Source organism: Myotis yumanensis, unplaced genomic scaffold (assembly GCF_028538775.1).
Source record: "Myotis yumanensis isolate MYYU_CA2020_CCGP unplaced genomic scaffold, mMyoYum1.0.hap1 SCAF_2, whole genome shotgun sequence".
Lineage (NCBI taxonomy): Eukaryota > Metazoa > Chordata > Mammalia > Chiroptera > Vespertilionidae > Myotis > Myotis yumanensis.
Window position 1 is genome coordinate 68,625,025 of NW_027223753.1, and position 26,717 is coordinate 68,651,741.

A 26,717-nucleotide genomic window follows, 5' to 3' on the forward strand; every position below is an offset into this window, starting at 1 on the left:
ATGTCTGAGCACCAATGTCTGAGCACATAGTTGGTGCTCAATCAATATTTGTTCAGAAAATTTCTGGCACACAGTAGCTGCTCAGTAGAGCACAGTAGGCATTTCAGAATGACAGAGATACAAGCTTGGGCTCTGGATCCAGGCAGCCTGGGTTTCAATTTTGGCTCTACTCTTTCTTTAGCTGTGTGAACTTGGGCAGTAACTGTACCTCCCTGGATCTCAGTTTCCTAATCATTCAAGTGGGGATGATAGCAGTGCCTACGCCATGGGTTTATTGGTCAGGGAAAAAAAAGAGTTAATACATATAAAGAGCTTTTGAACATTTGTTAATATGTAGGACTTAATAAAGGCTAGTTATTGTTTTAATGGCTATTCCTTTTAGCTTTCAGAGACACTGGCATCTTTTTGAAGTTGTATATTAAAATCAGAGAGAAACATCTTCCCTTATGTATAAAACATCCATCAGCACTGTCACACCAGCTGTTGTCAGCAGATTCCCAGAGAACTGGCTTTGTAACCAGCTCTCTCTTGATAAGTCCTCAGAGGTTTCTGTAGGAATTACTTTATGTTCACTTTCTCTGCTTTGCTATAAATGAGTAATTCTTCGTTCTTGACTTCCCTCTCTAAGCATTTATGAATTCCCTAAGGAACGTGAGGAGGAAGAATTATTTGGAGCAAATTGGGAAAGCCCTGTGGAATTAGAACTCCTCTCTGTAACCCCACCGTCACTTACCTACAGCATAATTATAGGATGCTGAGGTTTTCTGCAGCTGAAGCTCAGGGTACCCAATTTCAGCCTCAGTAAGTCTTTTCTTTATTGGCGATTTGGCTAATGCTCTTTCCCCTTAATACATAGTGACAACGTGCTACATACAGGCCACATAAAGGGGTAAAAAGAAGGCTCTCCACATCCAAGGAGTACAAACAAGAGTAGACAAAGATATTACGAACTCACGAATTATAACAAGAATCCAACGGGGATAACCGCTATTAGGGTAACATAGAGGGAAGGGGATTCTGACTAAGAGCTTGGGGAGAGGTTTAAAAAGAGGCAACATTGACAATAAACCCTGAAGAATGGCAGAGGAGGAGAGGAAACAAAAGGAGCAGAGAGAACAAGATGAGTAAAGGCATAGGAATGTGAAAATACATGGCTTATTCAGGGAACAGCAGATGGTCCTGTGTAGATGGAGCAGAAGGTATGAAGGCTGGGGGTTAGGAGATGAGGAGCAAAGGTCTCTGGGCCCTCAGGGAGTCTGCTCATCTAGATCTCAGGTTCTGGAAATGGGATGGTGGGACTTCTCTGACAACTTCCTCAGGGTCAGGTCCCAGGTGTAACCTCTCATTTCCTCCCCCCCCCCTTCAGTCTTTTATTGGCCTCAGCCCACACATCCTTTTTACCTCTGCACTTTAAAATTCTTGTTCTCTTCTTTTTTTCCAAAGGACTTCGCTGGTATGGCATTTACTAACCTGTCACTTACTACAAAATATATGGAAGACAAAATGGCATGAGAATTTGTACAAAACATTGCCTCCTCAGGATAAAAATCTGAGCCTAACACGTGGGAACAGGCCGGGTAGCCTGGCTAGATTCTGGGGTGGAGGAGGATATGAAAGAGATAACAATGAAGTAAGGAAGCTATGTTTGGCACATAGTTGGTGCTCAATCAATATTTGTTCAATAAAGTTGCCTCTGTAAAAAACACTTCCTGTATGGAAAACAGGAAGGAAGGGGAGGAGTGACCCGTATATTCTGGCTCTCCCGGCATTTGTGCCAAGCCCAGGTTTCTTTTGGAGTCAGCAGTTCTTTGTCTAGTAGGTTTCTCTTTCAGGGAAGAAAGGTGTGTGTGTGTGTGTGTGTGTGTGTGCACCCATACACATGTGTGCATGCACATGAAACACAAATGCAAAGTGACCCAGTACTTACTCCTTTCCAGTCATTCCAAGACTGAAAGATCTCAGGTTACAAATTCATTCCTTTCCCAGAAGGTAAATCAGGGTGGGGGAGGTAACAAGAATATAAAAGTTAAAAATGTCAGGAAAAGCTCCATTTCACATATGCTCTTGGCACTTAGGATAAAAAGAAGACTTGGTTCTAATCTCAAAGAGCTTTTCGTGTGGAGACACATAAAGCCAAGCAGATATTTAACGCACGGACATAGTGTTATAACAGAGGTTAGTCCGGGGAACTCAGAGGAAGGGCTTTCAATCCGGCCCAGGGCCTGGCTGCTCCAAGTATGGTTGGCTACCAGCAGCAGCATCTCCCAGAAACTTGTGAGAAATGCAGACTCTCTGGCTCCAACCCAGACTGACTGAATGTGAACCTGAGTTTTAACGAGATCCCTAGATGAATCATATGCACATTAACATTTGAGAAGTACTGGCCCAGGAGGTGGGGATGAGACCGGGAAATATTTCTTAGGGAAAGTAAATCCTGAGTTGTGTTTTGAAGAGGAGTGCGTTTACCCAGGTAGTGTTCCAAACAGAGGGAACAACGTAAGTAAAAGTTCAGTGGTGAGAAAAAGTGCAGGGTTTGGGAACTGCAAGTAGTTTACCTTCTTGACCAAACGGGAGAGTATGGGAGAGAGGGGGAGGGAGAAATGTAGAAAGCTGGCAGGTCAGGCAGTGGCCAGATCCTGCTGGGTGTGCTTTAGGTTAACAAGCTTTGTCTCCACCTAATCCATGGCAGAGACACATGGCGACATGCTCAGATTTGCGTTTAGATCACTGCAGCCCCGAGGAGTCTGGGAACGTAAAGGTCAAAGGACAGAGCAATTACTTAGGCAGCTGCAGCAATAGTTCTGGAGAGAAATGAGAGCCTGACTCAGGTAGTGGCAGTGGGGATGGAGAAGACCGAGCAAGTTTAAGACATCTCATGAGGCAATAAGCAGATGAAAGACCTCAGTATTGTATGGGAGGGTGTGGGAGGGCTGAGTCTTGACTAGATGAGTTGCAGGCTTCTTTCTGGCTGGGATTAGTGGGTTGTTGCTCACCATGCCACTAACAGATGAAAGGAGGATGAGCAGGTTTGAAGAGGGAAATTAGGAGTTCAGCTTAGGTGAATAGAAAACAGGTATAGGAGGGGGGAGGGGAAATAAAAGAAGAAAACAAGGAAAGGGTGGAGTGCTCAGTGAATAAATCAGGGTGCCAAAGGAAAGTGATAAGCAATGCCCTGCCCATATTTGGGGCTACAGCAGTGCACATAGTTATCTGTTTTTCCTCCAGTCCTATTTCCAGAGACTGCCTTCTTGGAACTTGGTCCCAGCGACTGCTTGGACACGGATGAAGAGCAAATGGTTTGATTCATGGTTTCCTATCCTGTGATCAATTCAATGTTGACACCATTTGCTCTATGCAAAAAATAAAAATAAAATTTTAACCTGGAGCTCAAGCTGCTCATGGTGTGAATGATCAAACAGCTGTGTTTTTCCATATTGCCCTGTGGATGAAAAACTGCCCACTGCTGCTAACACTATTTGCAAGGTGGCAGTAATGCCATGCCAATATTTGAGTGTGTTTGCACGTGGTTATCCTTTAAGTTCTGGACACCACCGCCACAAATCTTCCCTGTCTGTGAACTTGTACGCTTTTATTTTGCACCTGAAAATTCAGAACTTGATAACAGCCCGTCTTCAATCATTTCCATAATTGTTCCCTATTTAGCAACCTGTTCTCTGCATACAGTTCTCTAAAAAAAAAAAAAAAGTCTCGGACTTATGTGTCTTCAGGGCAGAAACTCTAAGTACTTCAACATTTCCTATCAGCCAATAAAAAGCAAAAGGTCGGCACGTGGTTTATTAGTTCGGGCAGGAGGAAGGTATTCCAAGCAGATCCTTTCTTTCTTGCCAGGATCAAACATGGCGCTCCGCAGCCCTACCTTCCAGAACACCTAGCCCGCTTTCTCGCGACCCCCATCAGGCTTCAGCGCTCCCGTTTTTTTTTTTTTTGTTTTTTTTTAATTTAACCTACCCTCCCCCTCGCGGCTCCATGAGGGTCAGCACCTGGGAGCTTGACAGCGGACCTGCTTCCCGCCCCCACTCGAGGTCCCGCCCACTAGTCCGCGCCAACCAATCGTAGGCCGCACTAGGGCGACTGGCAGCGCCGCTGGCCCCACCCCCAACCTCGCTGTGGCCTGCGGCTCCCGGGCCGGTAGCGTCGCTCTCGGTCGCGCGAAAGGCTCGTGTGGAAACGCGGGTCCCCGACGCTCGTTGCCGGCCCCAGCTCAGCCCCGCGCCGCCGAGCCGCTCGGCCCGGAGCCTCCGCCATGGACTTCGAGGACGGTGAGCGCCCGCCCCTGGCTGGTGGCCGCGGTGGGCGGGAGGCGGGGTGGCCTGCGCTGGGGGTCTGTTTACCGTCTCAAGATGGCCGTGTGGGCTTTGTTCTGCGGGCCCAAGGCCGCCCGCCCGCCGCCCGCCGCGGGCCCCGTGCCCGGGGCTGGCCCCTGGGGGACCCGCGCGCCCCGAGTCCCCCGTCCCCGCCCCCCCTCCCCGCGCCCGTTGTCCCCGGGGACCTGGGAGTTCCGCGCGGGCCTGGGCGGGGACGGACGCGCCCGGAGCGCCACGGCCTCCGGCCCCAGCCCGGCCCCGCTGCGTGGAAACTGCCCCGACGCCTCCAACTTCCCGGTCGCGGGCGAGCGGGGCCGCCCCGCCTCGGCTCGTGTTCGCCCGCAGGGCAGCGACCCATTTAGTAAATGCTCAGCCCCAGGGACAGTTTTCAGAGGCTGGTTCGCAGCGAGAGCCCTGGCTGTCTTAGTTCGAGACGAGTTTAAAGGGCGTCTCCGAGCGGCACGTATAGGTAGACATCTTCCCGGCACGGGAAGGAAGCGGGGCTGGTGGCTCCCCGCGAGCACCTACCTGGTGGTTCGTCCCGCCTTTGAAGCAGCTCGGAGCCGAAGCGCGTCTCCCCGGGCTGCGTGCGGAGGGCGCGGAAGTTGGGATTCCGGCGCAGCGCTCCGGCCCCTTCAGATCCGGACCCGGCCGCTGCCGCCCGGCTTGCGCTTCGGGCTTCAATGAGCCGAATCCTAGCAGCCCCTTCCCGCCGTCCCTCCCTCCGCTCCCCGACGCCATTGTCACACCCTCCCCGAGTAACGTGAGGGAGTCTTCGCCCCGTCTTCGCATCTTGCCCAACTCTCATAGGAAATGGTGCCAAGACAGAATGAATGTGTAGTGACAGCACGAGGGAGTCGTGAGAGGGGGCCTGAGTGACTCAGCTGGGTTTCCTCCCGAGGAACCGGGCATTTCTAAAGAAAACCAGCTCGCTAGCAACTAGTTGTAAGCCTTTCACCCAGCGGTTCTCAACCTGTGGGTCGCGACCCCTTTGGAGGGGGAGGGTCGAACGACCCTTTCACACGGGTCGCCTAAGACCATCGGAAAACACATATATAATGACATACTGTTTTTGTGATTATTCACTATGCTTTAATTACGTTCAATTTGTAACAATGAAATTGGGGGTCACCACAACATGAGGAACTGTATTAAAGGGTCGTGGCATGAGGAAGGTTGAGAACCACTGCAACCCAAGCCCAAAAAAAAAAAAAAAAAAAAAAAAAGGATCGTTAATATTGAATGTGGTGTGATCTCAGCGTTTGAGTCTTCATAAATGATCTTTTGATCTTTGATATCATGCCACAAAGTGTTCTGCCAAATTGATATAAAAGAGGACTGGTATATCACCCTTTTGTGGACACTTGTAAGTTACTTTGTAGTAGAAAGGTCACCTATGAACACACTGGCGTTTTTGTTTGAGGTGGACTTTGACTCATTTTGATAGAGATAACTTTTAAACAATGAGTAGTTGAAGTGCCAGAGTTGGGAATTATATTTAAAAATGTAGAATGTTTTCATGTCCGAGTTGGGTGACTGCCAACACCCAAGGTGCAGCAGAAGCTACTAAGGTGGAGGATTGGGGAACAATGAGTGGTCCCCTCCCTGCATAAGGGAATTCATTTTCTGTAGAGAATTGAAAAACAGGGATAAAACAGTGTATGTGCTCTTTATGATTACCGTGTACCTACCGTTCTAAATAGTGTCAGTGAGAATACTCCCTCTCTCATGCCCCCTCTTCACACCATCACTATATTTAGGGGATGGTAGTATTTGACTGACAATATAACTGAATCCAGTCCCGTGTAGTGTACCTGGTTTCTGTTGCACCCACATGACCATTTCAGTATTTATTAGTAAAATTAACTAAAGGATTTAGCAGTTGCTAAATTAGTTTTGACAGGGAAATTATCAGTATGATTTTGGGTTATGTCACATCCTGCATAGGTAATAGTGTGCTCACGTGCGCATTTTTCAGATAAGATTCCGAAATCTTTAGAGAGCAAAATAAGTGATAAAAGAAATATTTGAAAAACTATAAACTTCATAGAATCAATTCTCATATGTCCTTGTGTTTGCATTATTTGATACATAATTTAATTTATCTGCCTGCCCTTTTGTTACTCTGCATAAATCAGTACTGGATCCTATCTTTTGGCTGTTTTTATATATTGGGTGTTATAAACTAATTTTTACATTACCATACTTTGGATGATAAACCTGCTAATTGGCGAGATAATGCAGAGAAAGAGATAATATGTTTTCCCATATGAAATATTAATAATTATACCCCATTTTTGCAGATAATGAAGTTAATGACATTTAAAAAAAGTGTTTCTTTTAAATAGATGGGTTTATAATGTAAGATTTTTTGCTAATATTGCACTAATTTCTTTCTGTTGATATGTCTTCATAGATTACACACACTCTGCTTGCAGGAATACTTATCAGGGTTTTAATGGTAAGTATCCATTTTCATTTGCTGTTAAATATGTTAGGGGATACATTTCAGTTTCTCTCTTCATGCACATAAAGTACTAATGTAAAAAGCCAGTTCTACCTTGTTTTAATTGGTGTTTTTTTTGCCTCTTGATATATCACTTCTTAGGATTAATGTTGTCCTACTATAGTTAGTATTTGAATTAGGGAATTTGGGATCAGGAAAAGTTAGGGCTATTCATATTAGCTTGACTCTTTTTTTTTTTTTTGAATAATGATTGCTTTAATTTATTTCAAAAGGCTCTGACTGCATTTTTAGTGATAAGTTACAAGAAACTGGCTGAGATATTTTTGTTGAATTAGAGGCTTTGGTATTGAGTAATGTAGATTACGTGGATTATTGGCCTGGTTCTGTAGATTACATGGATTATTGGCCTGGTTCTGTATTGCTTCTGTTTGACCTTGTTTTTTGAGGTCATTTTCTTTAATATATTCAAATATGTTAGTGTTTAAGGAGCTGTTTAGAGGGGCACATGAAGAAGCCTGATAACTTATTAACATAAGCATGATGTTGGTGTTGTGACTACATAGTTAAGTAAAATCTAGAGAGGTATGCAGAATACAATTGGATGTCATTTTGATAGTTATTAAGCAGGATGATACCACACAAAAAAGAACATGGAACAAATTAAAGAGATTAAAAAATATGTTTTTTATTGATTTTAGAGAGAGAGCAAGGGAGAGTGAGAGAGAGCAACATCAGTGTGAGAGGAACATCCATTAGTTGCTTCCTGCACACACCCTGACTGGGGATTGAGCCTGTTGTAACCCAGGCATGTGCCCTGAACTTGAATTGAACTGGCAACCTTTCGGTGCACAAGATGATGCTCAGCCAACTGAGCCACACCGGCCAGGTCACAAATCAAATATATTTTAAAAAAGCATTGCACGAAGGACCCCAGGTAGTGGAATTAAAATTCTGATTGCAGAGAAATGCTAAATTCAATTGTACAAAATATAATAGATTCACAAAATAAAACTGAAGCAAATGTACTACTAAATAAAGAAATGATTCCATTTTATGGGGATAATTACAGTCCAGTTAATTTTAATTTATCATCTCTAAGAATTTAGAGAAACTTTGGGTTTGATGTGGCCTAATAAGGCTTAATATATAGGAAGTATTCAATATACAGGATTGGCAAAAGAAGGTTTATAGTTGTGAGTATGCAAAAGTTCATTCTTGTATTATTACTTATAATTGTTTAATTTGCATCCATATGTAGGTTAGACTTAAAATTGGAAAATTATCTAGAAAACCATTTCATAAATTTAGGTATAAGAATTTTACGATCTTGAACTTGGGAAGTGAAAATAGTAATTTAAAAAATATTAAGAAAAAAAAATTAAGACATTTTTAGAGGAAATTAGCAGAGCTTGCAGGCTGACTAGTAATGTGTAGAAAATTGAGAGACATGAATAAAAAATGAATCCAGGATTTTAAACTGAAGTGATAGGACTAGTGTTTTTACTGAAGAAAGTGATTTGGAAGGATAAAAGGCCATGATTTCTAGTAAGATTATTAGAGAGTTGGATTTAATGTCAAAATATAGGATTTTGAAATGCAGGGCCAGACATTTTATTTTCTTGATATACAGTGTTATAAAAAGAGCTTTAGAAATTTCTATCACCGATGTTAGTACTTTTATTTTTTAAATTTTAGCTCCAACAGCGGTTCTTATTTGAGGGTGATCGTTAGACTCCCCTGGGGAGCTCTTTCCAGGTATATATGTTCAGGTCATATCCTAGTCCTCTTCAATCTTAACTATAGGGCAAGTGGTCCCTGACTGTGTATGTTATGAAAAAAGTACTTTGAATGATTTTGGAATGTAACTCTGATTAAAGATTACTTTGAGGTCTGGGTTATCTACATTTTGTAAATGAAGACATCAATTTCAAAGATACAGTTTGATTTCATTCAGTGTTTTTGGAGTAACTGCTGTGTATCAGTTACTGTTCAAGGAGCTGACAATATACTAGTAGTGAAAAAAATGGACAAATACTCCTGCCCTTGTGGAGTTTACAGTCTAGTAAGATGAAATGGACAGTAAATATGGTAAAGAAGTAATATATGTAAGATGGCAGTTGCTAGAGAGAAAAATAATGCAGGCACTATCCCTATAATCACACTGATTATATATAATATAAAGATATTGCCTCTTTTTCATTTTAATTAACTGAATAGTAACAGTACTATGAACAATAAAGCAAGGTCATTGCTATATAAAAGTAGTTCTGTTAAGTTTTGGGTACTCTACAGTACCTGGCACAAGGTGAGTGTTCAATAAATATTAGTAAGTTATGACTTCTTATCCTTATGAAATAAAAACACAGAGTCAAAAAACTAAAGGCAGCCTCTGCTAACTCCAAATAGAAACTAGCACAAATAGTAAAATCAAGATTTTTGTTTTGTGTATCTGACTGAACCTAACTCTAAGGTTATTTTTAATACTAGAGGCCTGGTGCACGAATTCGTGCATGGGTGGGGTCCCTTGGCCTGGCCAGCGATCGGAGCCTATGGGTGGGGGCGGAGGCGGCTGGCTGGGGGAGGGACCGCGAGAGGTTGGCTGTCCAGGCCCCCCTCCCCCATTGGGGCCAATCAGGGGGAGGGACCGTGAGAGGTTGGCCAGTTCGGGGGGGGGGGGGGGGGGAGAGGACTGCGGGAGGTTGGCTGGCTGCCCCTCCACCCTCATCGGGGCCGATCTGGGTGGCTGGCCAGGGGGAGGGACTACAGGGGGTTGGCCAGCCTGGGGGAGAGACTTCAGGAGGTTGGCCAGCCAGGGGGAGGGACCATGGGAGGTTGCCCAGCCGCAGGAGGTTGGCTGTGGGAGCGCACTGACCACCAGGGGGCAGCTCCTGCATTGAGCGTCTGCCCCCTGGTGGTCAGTGTGCATCATAACGACCCGTCTTTCTGCTGTTCGGTTTATTTGCATATTAGGGTTTTATTATATAAGATGAAACCTTAGAGAAGAGCATTTTATTTTGAAAACTTAATCTCAAAATTATATATGATGTATGAGTATAAAATCATTGTATGCTCACCAACTCTAAAGATAAACAATTGACTATTTTATTAGTCTAGAACTATGTTGTCTAATATGGCCATGTGTGACTGACTATTGAGTACTTGCAATGTGGATAGTATGAATTATTTTGTGCTATAAATGTAAATTACACACCCAACTTGAAATTGTGGTATAAAAATGTAAAATACGTCAATACATTTTATATATTGATTAACTTTTTGTACTCTATTACATTGAAATTTATTGGTATGTCTTGTACTCTTGCTGGATTTTTTTACTATGTATGATTCTGTAATATCAGGGATTAGATTGGGAAAATATTGGTTTACTAAGTTATTCAGATTTTCTGAATATATATTGACAGATTTTATTGTACAATATAAAAAAGTCATTAATACTGCTACCAGTTTTTATCAGAAAAACATTTAAATATTGAGAAGCTGTCAAACTCAAGGTGATAGGTAAAGTTTTATAAAATTTTAATTTTTGCTTGAATTTTATCATTGGCAACAAATATTTTCACTTACTTTCCTTGAAGTAACAGTTTTACTTTGTTCATTTTTGAGAAAATTCCTGCCAAATGACCTCACCGAAAGCCAGTTTTTGAGTGTCAGTCTTTCTCTCTAGTAAGAAAGGTATTCCTTAAATAATATTCCTTGTAAAATGTGGTTAATTCAGCTCACAAAACATTCACAGAATGGCTTTTCCTGGAGAGAACTGTGGGACTTTGATATGTAGCAAAACTGCTTTAGGTGCTATGCATACTTCCCATTTTACTACACAGAATATCATCCTCTATAATCCTATATAATAAAGAGGTAATATGCAAGTTGACTGTCATACCCTTGCACAAGATGGCCGCACCCATGTGGTCACAAGATGGCTGGCAGGGAAGGGTAGTTAGGGGTGACTGAGCCAGCAGGGGAGGGCAGTTGGGGGGGGGACCAGGCCTGCAGGGGAGGCCAGATGGGGGACCAGGCCTCCAGGGGAGTACAGTTGGGGGGACCAGGCCTGTAGGGGAGGGCAATTGGAGGGGACCAGGCTTGCAGGGGAGGGCAATTGGGGGGACCAGGCCTGCAGGGGAGGGCAGTGGGGGTGACCAGGCCTGCAGGGGAGGGCAGTTGGGGGCAACCAGGCTTGCAGGGGAGGACAGTTGGGGGGACCAGGCCTGCCTGCAGGGGAGGGCAGTTGGGGGGGACCAGGCCTGCAGGGGAGGGCAGTTAGGGGCGATCTGGCCGGCAGGGGAGGGCAGTTATGGGCAACTGGGCTGGCAGGGGAGGGCAGTTGGGGGTGACTGGGCTGGCAGGGGAGGGCAGTTGGGGCGATCAGGCCAGTAGGGGAGCAGTTAGGCGTCAATCAGGCTGGCAAGGGAGTGGTTAGGGGGTGATCAGGCTGGCAGGTAGGCGAACGGTTGGGAGCCAGCAGTCCCGGATTATGAGAGGGATGTCATATTGGAGAGGGTGCAGGCTGGGCTGAGGGATACCCCCCTCCAGTCCACGAATTTTGTGCACCGGGCCTCTAGTGATTTAATAAAACTAATCATTCTAGTGCTTCATCAGGGACATTCTTAAGTGTAGGTGGCATTTTTATTTTATTATTTTTACTATAAGTGTGTAGTATTGAAGAATACAGCAATTCTTAATACAGTTCGGTGCCACTGCCTTGATTTATATGCTACGAGACCAGCAATTTTACCCATCACTGCTTTTGCATTCCTTAGTGCAAATGTCAACCCTGCTCAGAAGGCAAATAATGTCTTAGTATTATTTATGAAAATAGTTTAACCTTGTGCACCCTCTGAAAGGGTCTTGGCAACCTCCGGTGGTCAACACACTATTCCTTGAGAACTATTGCTCAAGAGTATATAAAAAATTACTAAAAGTCAGACCCTGCACAAGACTAGTGCACATTTAAGATGAGGTCACAAATAGAATATAAGGTAGAGTATAATGAGCACCAGATAAGAACTACAGACTTGTAGATATTCAGAAGAAAGATGATAATCAGCTGAGGCTATATCAATAAGGGTTGGTATTTGAAATGGACTTTCAAAGATTTCAACAAACAGATACTTGGGGTAGTAGAGGAGAGTGTTTCTTTCAGGTAGAAGCAGCAGCATGAAGCTAGAGGGGTAGATACTTATGGGACTTCGGGAAAATTATTTCATGTCTTTGGACTTCAGTTTCTAATCTATAAAACAAGGAGATGGAATTTGATCATTTAGTTCACTTCCAGATTTAAAGTTGCAAGATTTCAAGTAGTATTTTTGTAAAGTTTTGCTGTCGGCGTTATTGTTTGGGACGGAAATATTTAAATGATTGTAATTAAAATGTATTTAATGTTTTAAAAAATATAAATTAAGATATTTGCTTTGTATTTTTGCATAAAATTTGTGTATACTATTGCATTTATTAGTGCATAAAATTTATAGGAAACATTCTAAATGGTTTTTAAATTTTTTCCTTTTTATAATAAATTCATTTATTATCTGTTGTATTTATTTTTTATGTCGGAGACTGAAATAGAGGTAGAATTGCAGTGTAATAAGATATATTTAGTGCTCTTACTGTATGTATTAGACATTTTTTTTAGTGTGTGCATTACTAGAATTCACATTAATTCCCTTATTCAAAGTATTTGAGGAATTAAATATTCGTTGAATCATTATTTACAGGCCCAGTACCACAAATTGGCCCCACTCTGATTTTTACTTTTTAAAAATAGCTAGTTCAATTACTATATGAAGTAATTGAAATTTGGCTAATTGAAAATATGGTGGGTTTTCTAGACATTTAGAGAACAGATTGATGAAGAAAAATATATTTACAACAAAAATTTTCTCTTTTGACATTAAATGCTGATTTTTCTTGTAATTTTTAATTATTAATTATATACTCTGTAGTATCTAATACCAGGCCTTATAGGAGTACTCTAGTCAAAATAAATATTGGTTAAATTGAAAGTAATTCTAATATAGAAGTTTTTAGTTGCAGTTTTTCTTTAAAACATTAGGTTTCTATAGGAAATCTGAATTTTCAGTAAATTGTCATCTCTGTTTTTTTTTTCATTGTCTAGTGTGACTGTGGTTTAAATGTTATTGATGAACTATTTTCTCAGATGATTAATATGAATATCTTGTGTTTTATGCAAAGATTCCTGAATAGAATGGTATATTTTACCAACCTTTTGTTCCTGATTCTTTTAGGAATGGATCGAGATTATGGCCCTGGATCTTATGGAGGTCTGGCATTCAAGGATATTTATCTAAAAATTCTTCTTTTGGGTGCCAGTAAAGGTGAGCATCATTTAATTTTTTTCTTTTTAAACCCTTTATAGGGATGGATCGTGACTATGGCCATGGATCCTATGGGGGTCAAAGATCCATGGACTCCTACCTAAACCAGTCATATGGCATGGACAATCACAGTGGTGGTGGTGGGGGTAGCAGGTAAATTGCTTAATCACTTAGCCAAATAATTAGAAGATTATAAGATTCTGGATATTTTAATTTAAGAATTCCTTAGGCACGTTATGATACTTGAACTTCACTATTTGATACTGAATAATCACCTTAAATGTTTAAAGGTGTTAACTAATGGTTATAAAAATTATTTCAAAATCACTGGCAGACATTTTTTTAAGAACCTCAGATAACTATTACCATTTCAATACATAAATCATTAAAGATTTTTCTGTTTTTAGCAGTGAATATTTCTTTTACTTTTAATTCTTAATCAGAATGTCCTGAATAAATGGTGTAAAATGTTACTTGAAATATTATATAGGAAGCTTTTTCTTAATGATTTAAAAAAAATCTTTCCTAATGTGGGGTGCTGTAAAATCAGTAAAACAGTCTTTGACTAGAATGGGTTTAACTGAACTAGCCTAGCCATGTTCAATTTCTAAGAAACATTTAAGATAGCTATTCTTTTAACTCTAAAGTAAGCTGTAAGAGTATATTATAATAGTAAAAAGTTCTTTATATCATATCTAGGGTACTCATTGGCAGGTACTACTGAAACCAAAAACCACTTGTGCTCTAGGCTAGGAGCATTGTATTAAAACCACGAATACTATACCTTTTGCTTATTTTAATGCACTAGAGTTCAGAATGTATTTATATTTTGCTGTTGATACTGTGGAAAGCATACCTAGTTGAGCTACTATAGGCTTTAAAGTTGACCTTATTTCAGACAAAGGGAGTTTACTTTTTGAGACACAAAGATTCCTACCAAATAGTAAAATTAGTTAGAGAACATTTAAAACTATCGTCCTTCTTCATAAATTGAAGGATCCAGATTCCTTAAGGATGGACTGAATCTTGCTTACTTTCTTCTTTCTGTTTCAAGTGTGCCACTATGGTTGATAGTAGAGGAACAGTTATGTTCAAGAAAATGAACAGTTATGACAATTTTGCTTATAAGATAGATGCTTTGAAAAATGTAGTTGGAAAAGGGAATACTTTTTATATGGTTACTAGGATTTAGAAGTAAATAGTTCCTTCTATTTATTTAGTTATCTGTAAATAAAGTAATGTAACACATTTAAATGTTTTAATATATCAATTATTGCCTGTTACATTGTAAATGTAATGCATATAAATTATGTAGATGTTATTGTTTATCTCGTGTAATTGTGGGCCTTTATAAAATTGTGTTGTAAAGTGTCAAGCATACTTTGGATTTGTGAGAAGTAAGATGATTCATTTCTTCTGTTGATTCTATTAAAACCTTGAGATTGTGTGCTCCTTTTTTTAGCATAGTTTTATGTGATAATTTCCTACCAGGAAATAATTTTTCAAATAATTGATGATGTTATAAAATGTATTCTTTCTCATCTGCCTTGAAAATTCATATGCAGAGGGTATATGCTGGTGGTCATTTACTTTTATGTCCTATTTTATGTGCTTATCCTTCTAGATTTGTTAGATTTACTAGTCTATAAGTGAAAAGTGACTGAGGATTGATTATTGACCTTAGCCAAAGTTTGGCAGATTGTCAAATTTTATAACCAGAGATTTTTCTCCAAATTTGAACTACTCTAAATATAATGAAGCTGTTTTGTGATATAGATTATTGAGGGTGCAAAAGGATCTCTTCTGTGTCATAATAGCCTGTATCTGTGTAGTCTTCAATTTGTGTCCCTATTGAAAGCCTAAATACTGTAAATATTTTGTTTTTTTCTCCAATATTGAGGATGGATTTAAAGAAAGTTTGAGTAGTTTGTGAAATTTAGCAAATGACTTTTTCTAAGACTAGGGCTGGGCTAAAATAATTACAGATAAATCTTTTTATTTTTAATAAAATAGAAAAGCTGCTAAAAAGCAGATTTTTAAGCTAAGCTTTACTTAACTCAATTCATATTTAAAAACTGACTCAGGTAGCTTTCTATCTGGTCTCATGTTGAATTGCCCAGCCCTAATCAAGCTTGAACAAAAGTAGAACTGTGCAAACCAGTATGGTATAAATGAATTTTAGTTGATAAATGTCATCTGATAATTTGTCTTTTGAATTGTCTAACATTAGTAAGCTTACTTTTGTTTTTTCCCTCACTGTGCAATTTTTCCAGGTTTGGACCTTATGAGTCTTACGACTCCAGGTCTTCTCTGGGTGGGCGAGATCTGTACAGATCTGGCTATGGTTTTAATGAACCCGAACAAAGCCGCTTCGGAGGTAGTTATGGTGGTCGATTTGAGAGCTCCTACCGGAATAGCCTTGACTCTTTCGGAGGTAGAAACCAGGGCGGGTCTAGCTGGGAAGCACCTTACTCCCGTTCAAAATTGAGGCCTGGGTTTATGGAGGACAGAGGAAGAGAGAATTACTCTTCCTACAGCAGTTTTTCTTCACCCCATATGAAGCCTGCACCTGTAGGCTCTCGGGGGAGAGGAACGCCTGCTTATCCTGAAAGTACGTTTGGAAGCAGAAACTATGATGCTTTTGGAGGACCATCAACAGGCAGAGGCCGAGGCCGAGGAGTAAGTACAACAGAATCTTTTCAGATTCTTTTCACTAGTCACTCTTTTAAACCCTTTCAAGACCGTGGTTTTCAACTAGAATAAACACTGTTCATCCCAGTGTATTCTGAAGCAAAAGCTGAGTCATAAGCATACTTTTTAGGTTGTCTGTAAAACTTTCTCCAGCACCTCAGAAAATAAGTGACAGTGTGAGATGATTGTTCATAAAGTTTTGCCAAATCTCCCTTTATTAAAAAGGCGAGGATGTTAGATTTGGTCTAAAAGGGGTTAAAAGGAGTTGCATTTTTCCTTGTAAACACCAGCAGTTTTGCTAGTGGGACAGTTCTTGGATTATTGTAAAAGGTAACAACCCTTTTGGAGTTTTTTGAGTAGGTTAAAGGTGCAATGTATGATAAAATGTTTATACTTTGCTACTAAACTATTTCTTCAAAGCTCCATATTTCACATTAAACATAAGAGATCAAAAGTTGGTGATAGTTGAGGGTAGCTTAGCTTTGTTTACATGGTGAAGAAGTTGATATGTAAAATAGGTTGTAGAATGATTTGTGGTCAGTATAATTTTGCTAATTCACTCTTAAAGTATGTCCTATTGCTGGGTATAATACTTTCTCTGTCATCAGTTTTAATATTGAAAAATAATTTCCTACCTGTATATGTTTATGGCTCCTTCTTAGGAAGTAATATTTTGTAAATTCTTGCTTAAATGAGCAGATAAAGTAGTCTTCAAGTGTTTAATTTCAGGATATACAGTGTTAATTTTAAGATTATGCCTATGTTCTTAGGGAACTTGACTAACATGAAATTTTACCTAGTAAGTGTATGTAGATTATGGAGTTATTAATTAGTTTGGTCATATAAAGAATACTATATTTTTGCTATAATGTAAGAAATGTTTTTTATTTTTTATTTTTTGAGTCAGTGGCTCTTAATCTCTTTGCAGAGGGAAGTACTTCTGATAAAAAATGTAGTAGGGCACACATTTTGACTGTTTACTAGCTTTTGGTACATCAGTGTAGTGTGTCATACTTGTTTAGAAATTTTGCATTTATAACAGTTAACTCTTATGTAAAATGCATTGCACCTTTAATGGATAACTAATCAAGATTTTTTCTGATGTGACTGTATACATTGCCTGGAAACACTAATTTATTCCAGTCCACTAGGTTAGATAGGTATCCTAAGCATAATATATAAATGTAAGCAATATGTTGCTATTCCACCATACTTTATGATTATAGGTTAAATGAAAATAGTTGGGGTAAAATTTGAAAACACCTAGCATTTTCCATGCTGTATTATTACTTTATAGGCAAATGACTTTTTTCTTAATGAGACTTCAAATATCAATTTTGTTTTCACAATAGAAAAACAGGTATTCCTGTACTTTGTATTCACCATTCTAGTCTGAATGGACTTTTCTTTCTTTCCTCCTGTTAATGAAGTAGATGAACCAATAGGGTTTTCTTTTTTAATCTTCACTTGTACAATTCCCATTGGATCCTTCTCTTCAGATTACTCCTCATTCTTTATCTTATAAAAGTAAGGTTAGAAGAACAAATTCCTTTGGACATGTGACCTCTTGGTGTAGTGGATTTTGTTAATGACTAAAAGAGGAAGGGACACAGAGTCGCTTGGTTACATGACTCTTCGTCTGTAAACTCTTGCTTCTCAGGCTTCTGGGTCAGAATATGTTTCTCTAGGTAAGAATGTGAATGGAACGTCAGATGTAATTCTTTATCTGAAGTGTGTCTTGGAAGTTGATGCATGGTTATGCTTTAACTCTCCTATTTCATACTAATGTTCCATCTCGCCTTCTCATTCCCTTTTTCAACAGGGAGAAATCATAAGTGATTTCTGGATCTTTTTTATTTCCAACTTCAAACTTCAAATATGGTCTTCTTTGTGTTTCTTAGTGTTAAGCCAGGCTTTAGTAAAATAAAGATTTCTTTTAAGGTCTTTTCATGGGAAAATATCAATTAGGAACTCTGAAGAGGAGTTGTCAGAGAGTTGTACAAGTGGTAATATTTTGACAGGCACATATGTTGTTTATGATCTCAACTAATTTTGAATTGTAAAAATAAAAATAGCTAATATACATATTTGTTCTACTGGAAATAAAAATACTAATTGACTGGATTCGAGTTCATGTAATAATTTACAAAGTTTTCCAATGTGTTTATTAAGAGTGGACATGTAAATTTAGTTACATTCTGGGAATTTTTAGGTAAAAATTATTAGATAGGAAACATGTAAATTTTGTATGAACTCATTCTTTATTTTTGGATATTATGCTAATATTTCTTGATTTCACAAATTTGCAGCATATGAGTGATTTTGGAAGCATTCATAGACCTGGAATTGTTGTTGACTATCAAAATAAATCCGCCAATGTGACAGTTGCTGCTACAAGAGGAATAAAGAGAAAAATGATGCAACAATTTAATAAGCCCAGTGGAACCTTCATCAAGAAACCCAAGCTAGCAAAACCTGTGGAGAAGATGAGCCTCAGCAAATCACCTAGTAAGTAAGAAAATACAATTGCTGTGGATACTTTTTACCTTTTTTAATTCAGTGCTTTTAGATAATTTTTCATGTTTATATAGACAAGCTGCATTGTAATTATAGTGGTTAGGTTCGTGAAACCCCTAGTGCAATTATTGCGGTTATTAGTAATGAACATCAAAATTATCAAGATACTATTTATTTATTTTTAAAATTTTTATACTTTATTTCTTTTAAAAAATGTTTTTATTGATTTTAGAGAGAGAGGAAAGGAGGAGAGAGAGAAACATCAATGTGAGAGAGAAACATTGATTGGTTGCATCCCACATGCACCCCAACTGGGAATCGAACCCACAACCTGGGTACGTGCTCTGACCGGGAATCGAACCAGTCAGTGCCCTTTCAGTGCACTGGGCGACGCTTAACCAATTGAGCCACACTGGCCAGGGCACAAGCTACTTTTTAAGTTCACATGCCCTGATCTATTCCTCTTCCCTAAATTCTGGTTTAGGGTGTAGTCAAAATATTTATATTTTTAAAATGGACTCACACATGATTTTGAGTCAAGCTGCTGGGTGTTACAGTGTATTTATTGTTTGAGGTATTGTTGAGGAAGTGTTATGTTATATTACATAGAATGCTCTTTATGAGGACAAAGGGAAGAAATGTTTCACGGTCGTAGGTACCAGGAAAATCTATACTTCTTCTAGAAAATTAATTTGCTTTTAATCTTCTGGACATAATGACTTCTTTTGGGTTGTGGTTAATCCTCACCTGAGAATATATTTCCCATTGATTTTTAGAGAGAGTGGGAGGGAAGAAGAGAAAGGGAGAGAGAGAGTTATGAGACATACCAATCAGTTGCCTCCTGTATGAACCCTGATAAGTGCTGGGCTTAAACCTGCAACCCAGGTACATGCCCTTGACTGGGGATCAAACCTTCAACCCTTTGGTGCATGGGCCAACACTCTAACCACTGAACAACACTGTCCAGGATGCTCCTCTCTCCCCCTTTTTAACAATATTTGATAATAGTGTGGTATAGCTAAGAATGAAGCCAAAATTCCATAGCCAGTTCATCCTTTTATTGTTAGGCATGAGGTAGGCATTTTGAAAAGTAAGCAAAATATTCCGGAATAAGGTCTTGTAGTATAGGCTATATGATATGTTGAAAAGTATTAGAAGGAACCATATTCAGTCATTTTGCTGGAGGTACAATATACTAATATATTATAGCTTTAGCATATGAAAGGGAAACCCAATTACTTCTAGTTTGAGGTTATATACTTGTAGATTTTCCATAGAGTTTTAGGGAAATCCAATGGGAATATGGAAATGGTTGATTAATAAGGATATACATTTAAGCTCTTATAAAATGATGAAAAGTAATCTAGATATTGAGTTTTAAGGTGTTGATTTTATATAATTTTGAAACATTCCACTGTATACATAGCAAATGCTGCCTAAATATTTGTTTACTGTCAAGTTTATGAATCCCTGGGTATTCATGATTTTATATTAGGTATTTTTACAAACAATCTAAAAGGAAAACAATGCATAAAAGGAAAACTTTAAGGGAAGATTAGTCTTTTTAAGTCTAAAGTTAAATGTATTATATGAAAGAAGTTGCTCACAGTGAGATACCACTACACACCATGTGAAGTTGATGGACATAATAAAAACAAAGTGTTGGCAAGAGTGGAAAAATTGGGACCCTCACACATTACTGTTGGGAATATAAAATGGTGCAGCTGCTGTGGGAAACATTTTGATAGTTTTTTGAATGAATAAATATAGACTGACCATGTCACCCAGCATTTCTACTCCTGGGTATATACTTCAAAGAATTGAAGAGAAGTATTCAAACAAAAGCTTGTACATAAATTTTCATAGCAGCATTATTCATAATAGCCAAAAGGTGGAAACAATGCAGTTGTTAATTAACAAATGAATGGATGAAAGAAAATGTGATCTGTTCACACAATGGAATGTTATTCAGCTATTAAAAAGGAAGTAGGTACAGATATATCGTACAATACGTGAATGAACCTTGAAAACACTATGCTAAATAAAAGAATCCAGACAAAAAAGCCACATATTATATGATTCTATTTATGTGAAATATCCAGAACAGAGAAATCTATGGAGACAGAGAGCGGATTAGTAGTTACCAAGGGGTTGGGGAAAGTGAAATTTAGGAGTGACCACTTATGGACTTTCCATTTGGGGTGATAAAAAAATTTGAAACTAAGTAGTGATGACGGTTGCATAACATTGTGCTGTACTTACTGTCACTAAATTTTGTTCACTTGCAAATGGTTAAAATGGTAAATTTTGTACCAGGTATTTTATTACTTTACTAGAGGTCAGGTGCACGAAATTCGTGCACAGGAGGGAGGGCGGGGGGGGGGGGGCGCGCGTTGTTGTCCCTCAGCCCTGCCTGCACCCTCTCCAATCTGGGACAGCCCTCTCACAATCCGGGACTGCTGGCTCCTAACTGCTCTCCTGTCTGATTACCCCTAACCGCTTCTGCCTGCCAGCCTGATTGACCCTAACCGCTCCCCTGCCAGCCTGATTGATGCCTAACTGCTCCCCTGCCAGCCTAATCCCTCCCAACTGCCCTCCCCTGCCGGCCTGATCGCCCACAACTGCCCTCCCCGGCCATCTTGTGGTGGCCATCTTGTGACGCCGCTGTGTGACGCCACCTAGGCTTTTATTATATAGGATTATATTTGCATTAAAATGCTTTCTTAAAAACAGGAAGAAACTGCTTTTATATAGAGTTCACACATTTTGAGAAATTTTGGGTAAGCACCTATAATATATATGAGTTTTTGTGTCCACAGCTCTCTAGTTTTCATTTAATTCCATTTTAATGCAGGGTCAGTTTACTTCAGTGTTTCTTAAAGTGGTATTCAAGATGATTTGAGGTCAAGCGATATTCAACCCATAAACCAATTAATAAAATTTTGTGACACACCAAGATATATATTATACTTTTTCCTGATCTGACCAAAAAATAGGTATAATTTTGTTTCATACACACCAGATGGCTATTGTTGTTTGTTGTCATGTTTTAAATTTGACAGTCAAAGGAAAAAGAAGTCAGTGCCTCTGACTAAATAGTCAGGTATTGCATGTTTTAAAAATTCTTGTGACACACCACTTAAAAATTGCTGTTTTAGGTGATAGTGATTTTATTGCTTAAAATGAGAATAAGGCAAAATGAACAGATTTAGAGAAAAAAATATAAGAAAAATATATAGCAAAGACTCCCATAGATGAAAAGTAAATATGACAAAATTCATGATGATTTTATATACTGGGTAATCTTGAACTCTGATTTTTTTTTTTTTTGGTGAATTCAATTTAATCTGCTATCACAAAGTAAACTTTGTATGTCTGTACTTTATAAACTGGGACTGGAAAGGGAGAATGGAAATCTATAGTCTGAATATTTTTGTCTGATATCCTAGCAAAAATTGATCCAAAAAATGAAGAAGAAGAAGAAAAGCGGCGAATTGAGGCTCGGCGAGAGAAACAAAGGCGCAGAAGGGAAAAAAACAGTGAGAAATATGGAGATGGATACAGGTTTGTGCTTAGTAGTCAGAAAATTGGGCTCATTATAAAACCATTTTCTAGAAAGATTAATTGGAATTAATTGGCAATTAATTGGAATGCAAACAGTTCCTGAGCATCAAATGAAAAGTTTTGATCAAAGATATATAGGAATGTTTTTGACTTTTGATACTTATATACAATTACCACTTAGAAAGATAGGGGAAAAGTCCTATTCAGTAATGATAATTGTTTCATAATGTTCAGAAATACAGTACTCTTAATAAGAAATATATGTCATAATATGAGGAAAACCACAAAGTCTTTGATATTTTACTATATGGAGACATAGTGATTATATATATATTTTCCTACCCAAGGATATGTTTATTGATTTTAGAGAGAGAGAGGAAGGAATTGAGAGAGAGGGAGAGAAAGAGAAAGAACCATCAATTGGCAGCCTCCTGTACATGCCCTGACTGGGAATTGAACCCACAACCTTTTGGTGTATGGAATGATGCTCCAACCAATTGAGCCACCTGGACAAGGCCATAGTGATATTCTTGGATAGGAAAACTAAATTTTACAAAAATAATAGTAAATGAGTAGATACTAGCTTTTCTAGATACTGAAACAGAAAGCTGTAATAGAAAAAGGTAATTGGTGTAACTGAATTACTAGCTTGTAAGCAGATGTGTTATATGTAAGAATGTAATCTATACTAATGAAAGGGTAATATGCTAATTAGACTGGACATCCTTCTGGACAAAGCCAAGGTGGCAGGGGCTGAGGCAGAGGTGGTTAGGGGCGATCAGGCTGGCAGGGGGGAGCAGTTAAGAGGAGATCAGGCTGGCAGAGGGGAGCAGTTAGGGGGTGATCAGGCTCGCAGGGAGCAGTTAGAGGTGATCAGGCAGGCAGTCAGAGGTGGTAGGGGCCATCAGGCAGGCAGGCAGGCAAGTGGTTAGGTGGCAGCGGTCACGGATTGCGAGAGGGATGTCCAACTGCTGGTTTAGGCTGGATCAGATCCAGCCAGAACCGGCAGTTGGACATCCCCTGAGGGGTCCCGGATTGGAGAGTGTGCAGGAGGCTGGGCTGAGGGACAGCCCCACCACCCCCCTACCCCCACACGAATTCATGAATTTCGTGCACTGGGCCTCTAGTGTATAATAAAGAAGATAACTGCAAATGAAACTACTTGAACAATAACAAGAAAAATAGTTTAGATCCTCTTCTTACACCAGCAAGGATGAATCCAGATTAATTAATAAACCTAAAAAAAAAAAGGAAAATAACAGGGAACTAAAATGGAACATTTTAATCCCTGCAAGAAAATTTTGTTTTCTAGGCTTAAAAGTTCTACAATAAATTACAAAGGGAATAATGACCAGATTTGTTTAGATACAAATTGAAAACTTGAAAGGAAAGCAAACAAACTTGGAAAATATTATAAACATGAAAAATGATTAATGTTTAAGTTAGATAAATATCACCGAATCAGAATTTTTTAAAAAATAAGGAAACAAGATGCCTAATACATAATTTGGTGAAAGAACAACAGCTATGTAATTATTCTAGGGCAAATAAACTGAAAATTATAGCATAGCATTTTATTAGCTAGGAGGAAAAATTATTGATTAACTAACTGGGATACAGACAAAAGACATAATTTTCTGGTGACTTTATAACATAACTACTGGGAAGCAGTTTATCAGTTTTTAGAAATGTCTTGAATTTTTTATACTTTTTATCTCTCAAAGAAAATAACCTAAAAATGTAGAAGAGTCTAATCTGAAAATATGCCCATTACAGCATTATTTATAATAATAATTATTTATAATAGCTCCAAAACATTATTTAAATAGCAATAGAGTGTGAGCAATCATATGTAAGGTTAGACGCATCCCTTCTTGGCTCTTATGCCTTTGGTTATAAAGCCTGAAACAATATGCAGAAAATGCAGGCACAATAGAAAAATACAGGTGGGGCAAAAGTAGGTTTACAGTTGTTCATATGGAAAATAATACCATAATTTGTGAATAATAATACAAGAATAAATTGTTTCATGTACTCACAACTGTAACCTATTTTGCCCCACCCTATATATATGCAAGATGTAAAGTTATGCATAGGGAAAAAAAAGAGACTACTAGGAAGTTTTGTTAAAAAGACAGTATTGCTATTTATCTTTTTCCCTCTGAAATCTGCCCAGGTACTACTTATGGTAGGGAAATAAATAATATAAAATTGAAAAAGTAAATTCAGTGTTTTTCCCATTCAAAATACAGTTTTGCTCTATAAAGGTTAACTTGTATGTGTAGCATGAAGGGAATGAAATATTTCGGCTAACTGAATTTTCTAGATGTCTAAAACTATACAAAAGATAACATTTTAAGAGCAGAATCTGCAAACCCTTTTAAGGAGGTATTTTTAAAATGTATGAATTTTCTTCCATATTAAACAGGATACTTTGTTATTACTTGGTTTTAATATATACATTGGTTTTATTTATGTAAAATGTAGTAAAAGAAAATTCAGTTGCATCTAATTCCCAGATTTGTTGTTTGATACTAGTTGGTAAGGTATTACTTGTGTAATCTTTGTGTCCAGCTTTAATAACATTTAACTGTGTTCTTTCTGGTTTGTTACTTCTAATTTGTTGGGACCTAAGAAACAATGTAATTAAACTTATTAAGAATTAACTCATAAAAAGAAATGTTAAGGGGCAGCTACCCCTTGTGGTCCTTGGGAATATCTCCCACTCTGATATTATTCTTTTGGCAAGGATAATGGATGCAGTTACTTGGGTGCAGAAATAAATTAAAATGAATGTTTTGTATCAAATGTTTATGAGTTCAAAGATGATTTTATATTATAGGATTAATTTTTCTATTTATGAATACTTTATCCAATAAAAATTATAGGTTTGGATATGATGTATCCATGTTAAAATAATATATATTGTGATTTGGAGAAAATAAAAGAAATGAGCTTTCATCTAGCTGTTTTTTCCATAATTCTGAATATAAACCTGATGACATAACTAAGAGAGTATTATTAGTTCAATTAAATTGTCATTTTTGGATAAGTATCTTTTTAAATAGTCTAAAAATTATTTCAATTTATCAGAACATTTTACTTTGAGTTAGGATAAGAGATTGACAGAAAATAATTATTCTTGTGATATATATGTATTCTTGGATATTTGAGTGTTTTTAATATAATAAAGAGGATGGTAAGGTAAGGAACTGTAGGGAAAGGAATGGGTTTTTGAGAGGTGCAGACAAACGGTATATGGTGAAGAGGGCCAAAGAAAGTACGAAGTAGTCATATAGGAGACTCTACATAGGGGTGCAGGGAAATGCACCAGTGGATTTTAACAGATTTAGGAATGGTGCGGGGGGGGGGGGGGGGGGTGGGGGGGGGTTGGGGGGGTGGGTAGGGGGAGACAGGGGCGACAATAGGAGTTGTTAGGCAGCTCAGGTAGAGGTCATGGTTTGAGGTAAAAAAGTAAAGAAACAGGAATGTTTCCTTTATATTCAGGAAATGGAAAGCTATTTAGATTGAAAAAGACTGTAGTGGGGCAAAAGGTATAAGCTAATTAAAACATTTAATGAAGACATACTATGTTCCAGATACTGTTAAAGCTATTATTGGGTGAAGCCAAATAGAGAGATAGGAGAGACTAAGTGCTGTTCTAAATGGCAGCTGAAAGGATTTAACTTTTTTTTTTTAGCCATAAGGAGCCAATGAAGCTTTTTGAGCAGTAATGTGCTGTTGCCTCCTTTAGGAAGTAACAATAATCTATATATATAAAAGCCTAAGCGACTGTTCGACCGGTTGCTATGATGTGCACTGACCACCAGGGGGCAGACGCTCAACGCATGAGCTGTTCCCTGGTGGTCTGTGCGCTCCCACAGCGAGAGTGCCACAGACGCTGGCTCATGGCTGGTGAGTGCAGCTATGGCAGCGCAAGCCTCTCCTGCAGACACTTCCCCTATGCTTTCTCCATCTGGACCGGGATTGGGACCAGCATCGGGACTGACTGGGCATGAGCCCGCGGCCGCTTCTCGGTCATGGGCACGCCAGTATTGCCCTAGGACAGGTGCATGGAGACCCTGCTGAGCCTACCAAGTGGCGGCGTGGCAGCAGGCGCAGTGGGGCCTGGATGAGCGGGAGCAGTGTGGCGCCAGGCCAGGGCTTGGGCTTCTCCCCGGCCCGCCGCCTGTGTGCACTACTACATTCCTTGAGGGATGTTGGACTGTGAGTTGTGGCCGGATCCCTGCAGGCCAGGCTGAGGGACCCCACCAGTACACGAATCTGCACCGGGCCTCTAGTTAATTGAATAATTACTGTGTGCCAGGAACTGTTCTAAGGGCTTTATATGTATTAATTTTTTAAATCCTGGTTTCATTAACCGTTTGAGTCCCAAGCAGCGCGATTGCGCTGCTGAGATTTTTTGTTGAGAAAACCCAGCACATTTCGAACATTGTGGACAGCTGACGGTGCGTTACCGATTGTCGAAGTCTCGCGCTCAGATTTACTGACGCAGTACATCACACAGCTCCTTTTAATTAACATCCGTTTGAGTCCCAAGCAGCGCTGCTTGGTATTTCTCGACATAAAATAAAACAAGCGCTATCACGCTGTTTGGGTCTTTTCGTACTCATTTGGTTGCGCTGTTTGGGATTCTTCGACAGTGTTTTTTCAATACCCCCTGGGACTCAAACGGTTAAGATAAGAAAATTAAGGCCCAGAGGAAGTTATTGGCCAAGGTCACACAAGGGGGCTAGGATATCAACCCAAAAGTTGGCTCCAGATCCCATACTCTACCAG

At 39.2% G+C, this 26,717-nt stretch overlaps 1 protein-coding gene and 1 long non-coding RNA gene across 6 annotated transcripts in view; one reads left to right on the forward strand and one right to left on the reverse strand.

Annotated features, from left to right (window-relative positions):
* The window catches only part of LOC139003556 (uncharacterized), a 62,573-nt gene extending 57,554 nt beyond the window's left edge, over positions 1-5,019 (reverse strand). Inside the window, exon 1 of the long non-coding RNA XR_011470259.1 lies at positions 4,854-5,019. This is a non-coding gene — a long non-coding RNA (uncharacterized lncRNA). The remainder of the gene's footprint in view (positions 1-4,853) is intronic.
* ZNF326 (zinc finger protein 326) overlaps positions 4,126-26,717 on the forward strand; it is a 45,029-nt gene continuing 22,437 nt past the window's right edge. Inside the window, exons 1-7 of one of the 5 annotated variants that reach the window (XM_070405574.1) lie at positions 4,126-4,280; positions 6,742-6,786; positions 13,056-13,091; positions 13,187-13,298; positions 15,419-15,824; positions 18,146-18,344; positions 21,803-21,917. In XM_070405574.1, the coding sequence (XP_070261675.1) occupies positions 4,265-4,280; positions 6,742-6,786; positions 13,056-13,091; positions 13,187-13,298; positions 15,419-15,824; positions 18,146-18,344; positions 21,803-21,917 (929 nt within the window). In that variant the 5' untranslated portion in view covers positions 4,126-4,264. Of the gene's footprint in view, positions 4,281-6,741; positions 6,787-13,055; positions 13,146-13,186; positions 13,299-15,418; positions 15,825-18,145; positions 18,345-21,802; positions 21,918-26,717 lie in introns of those variants that run through there. The other 4 variants (XM_070405576.1, XM_070405575.1, XM_070405577.1 and 1 more) reach the window with 4 other exon arrangements.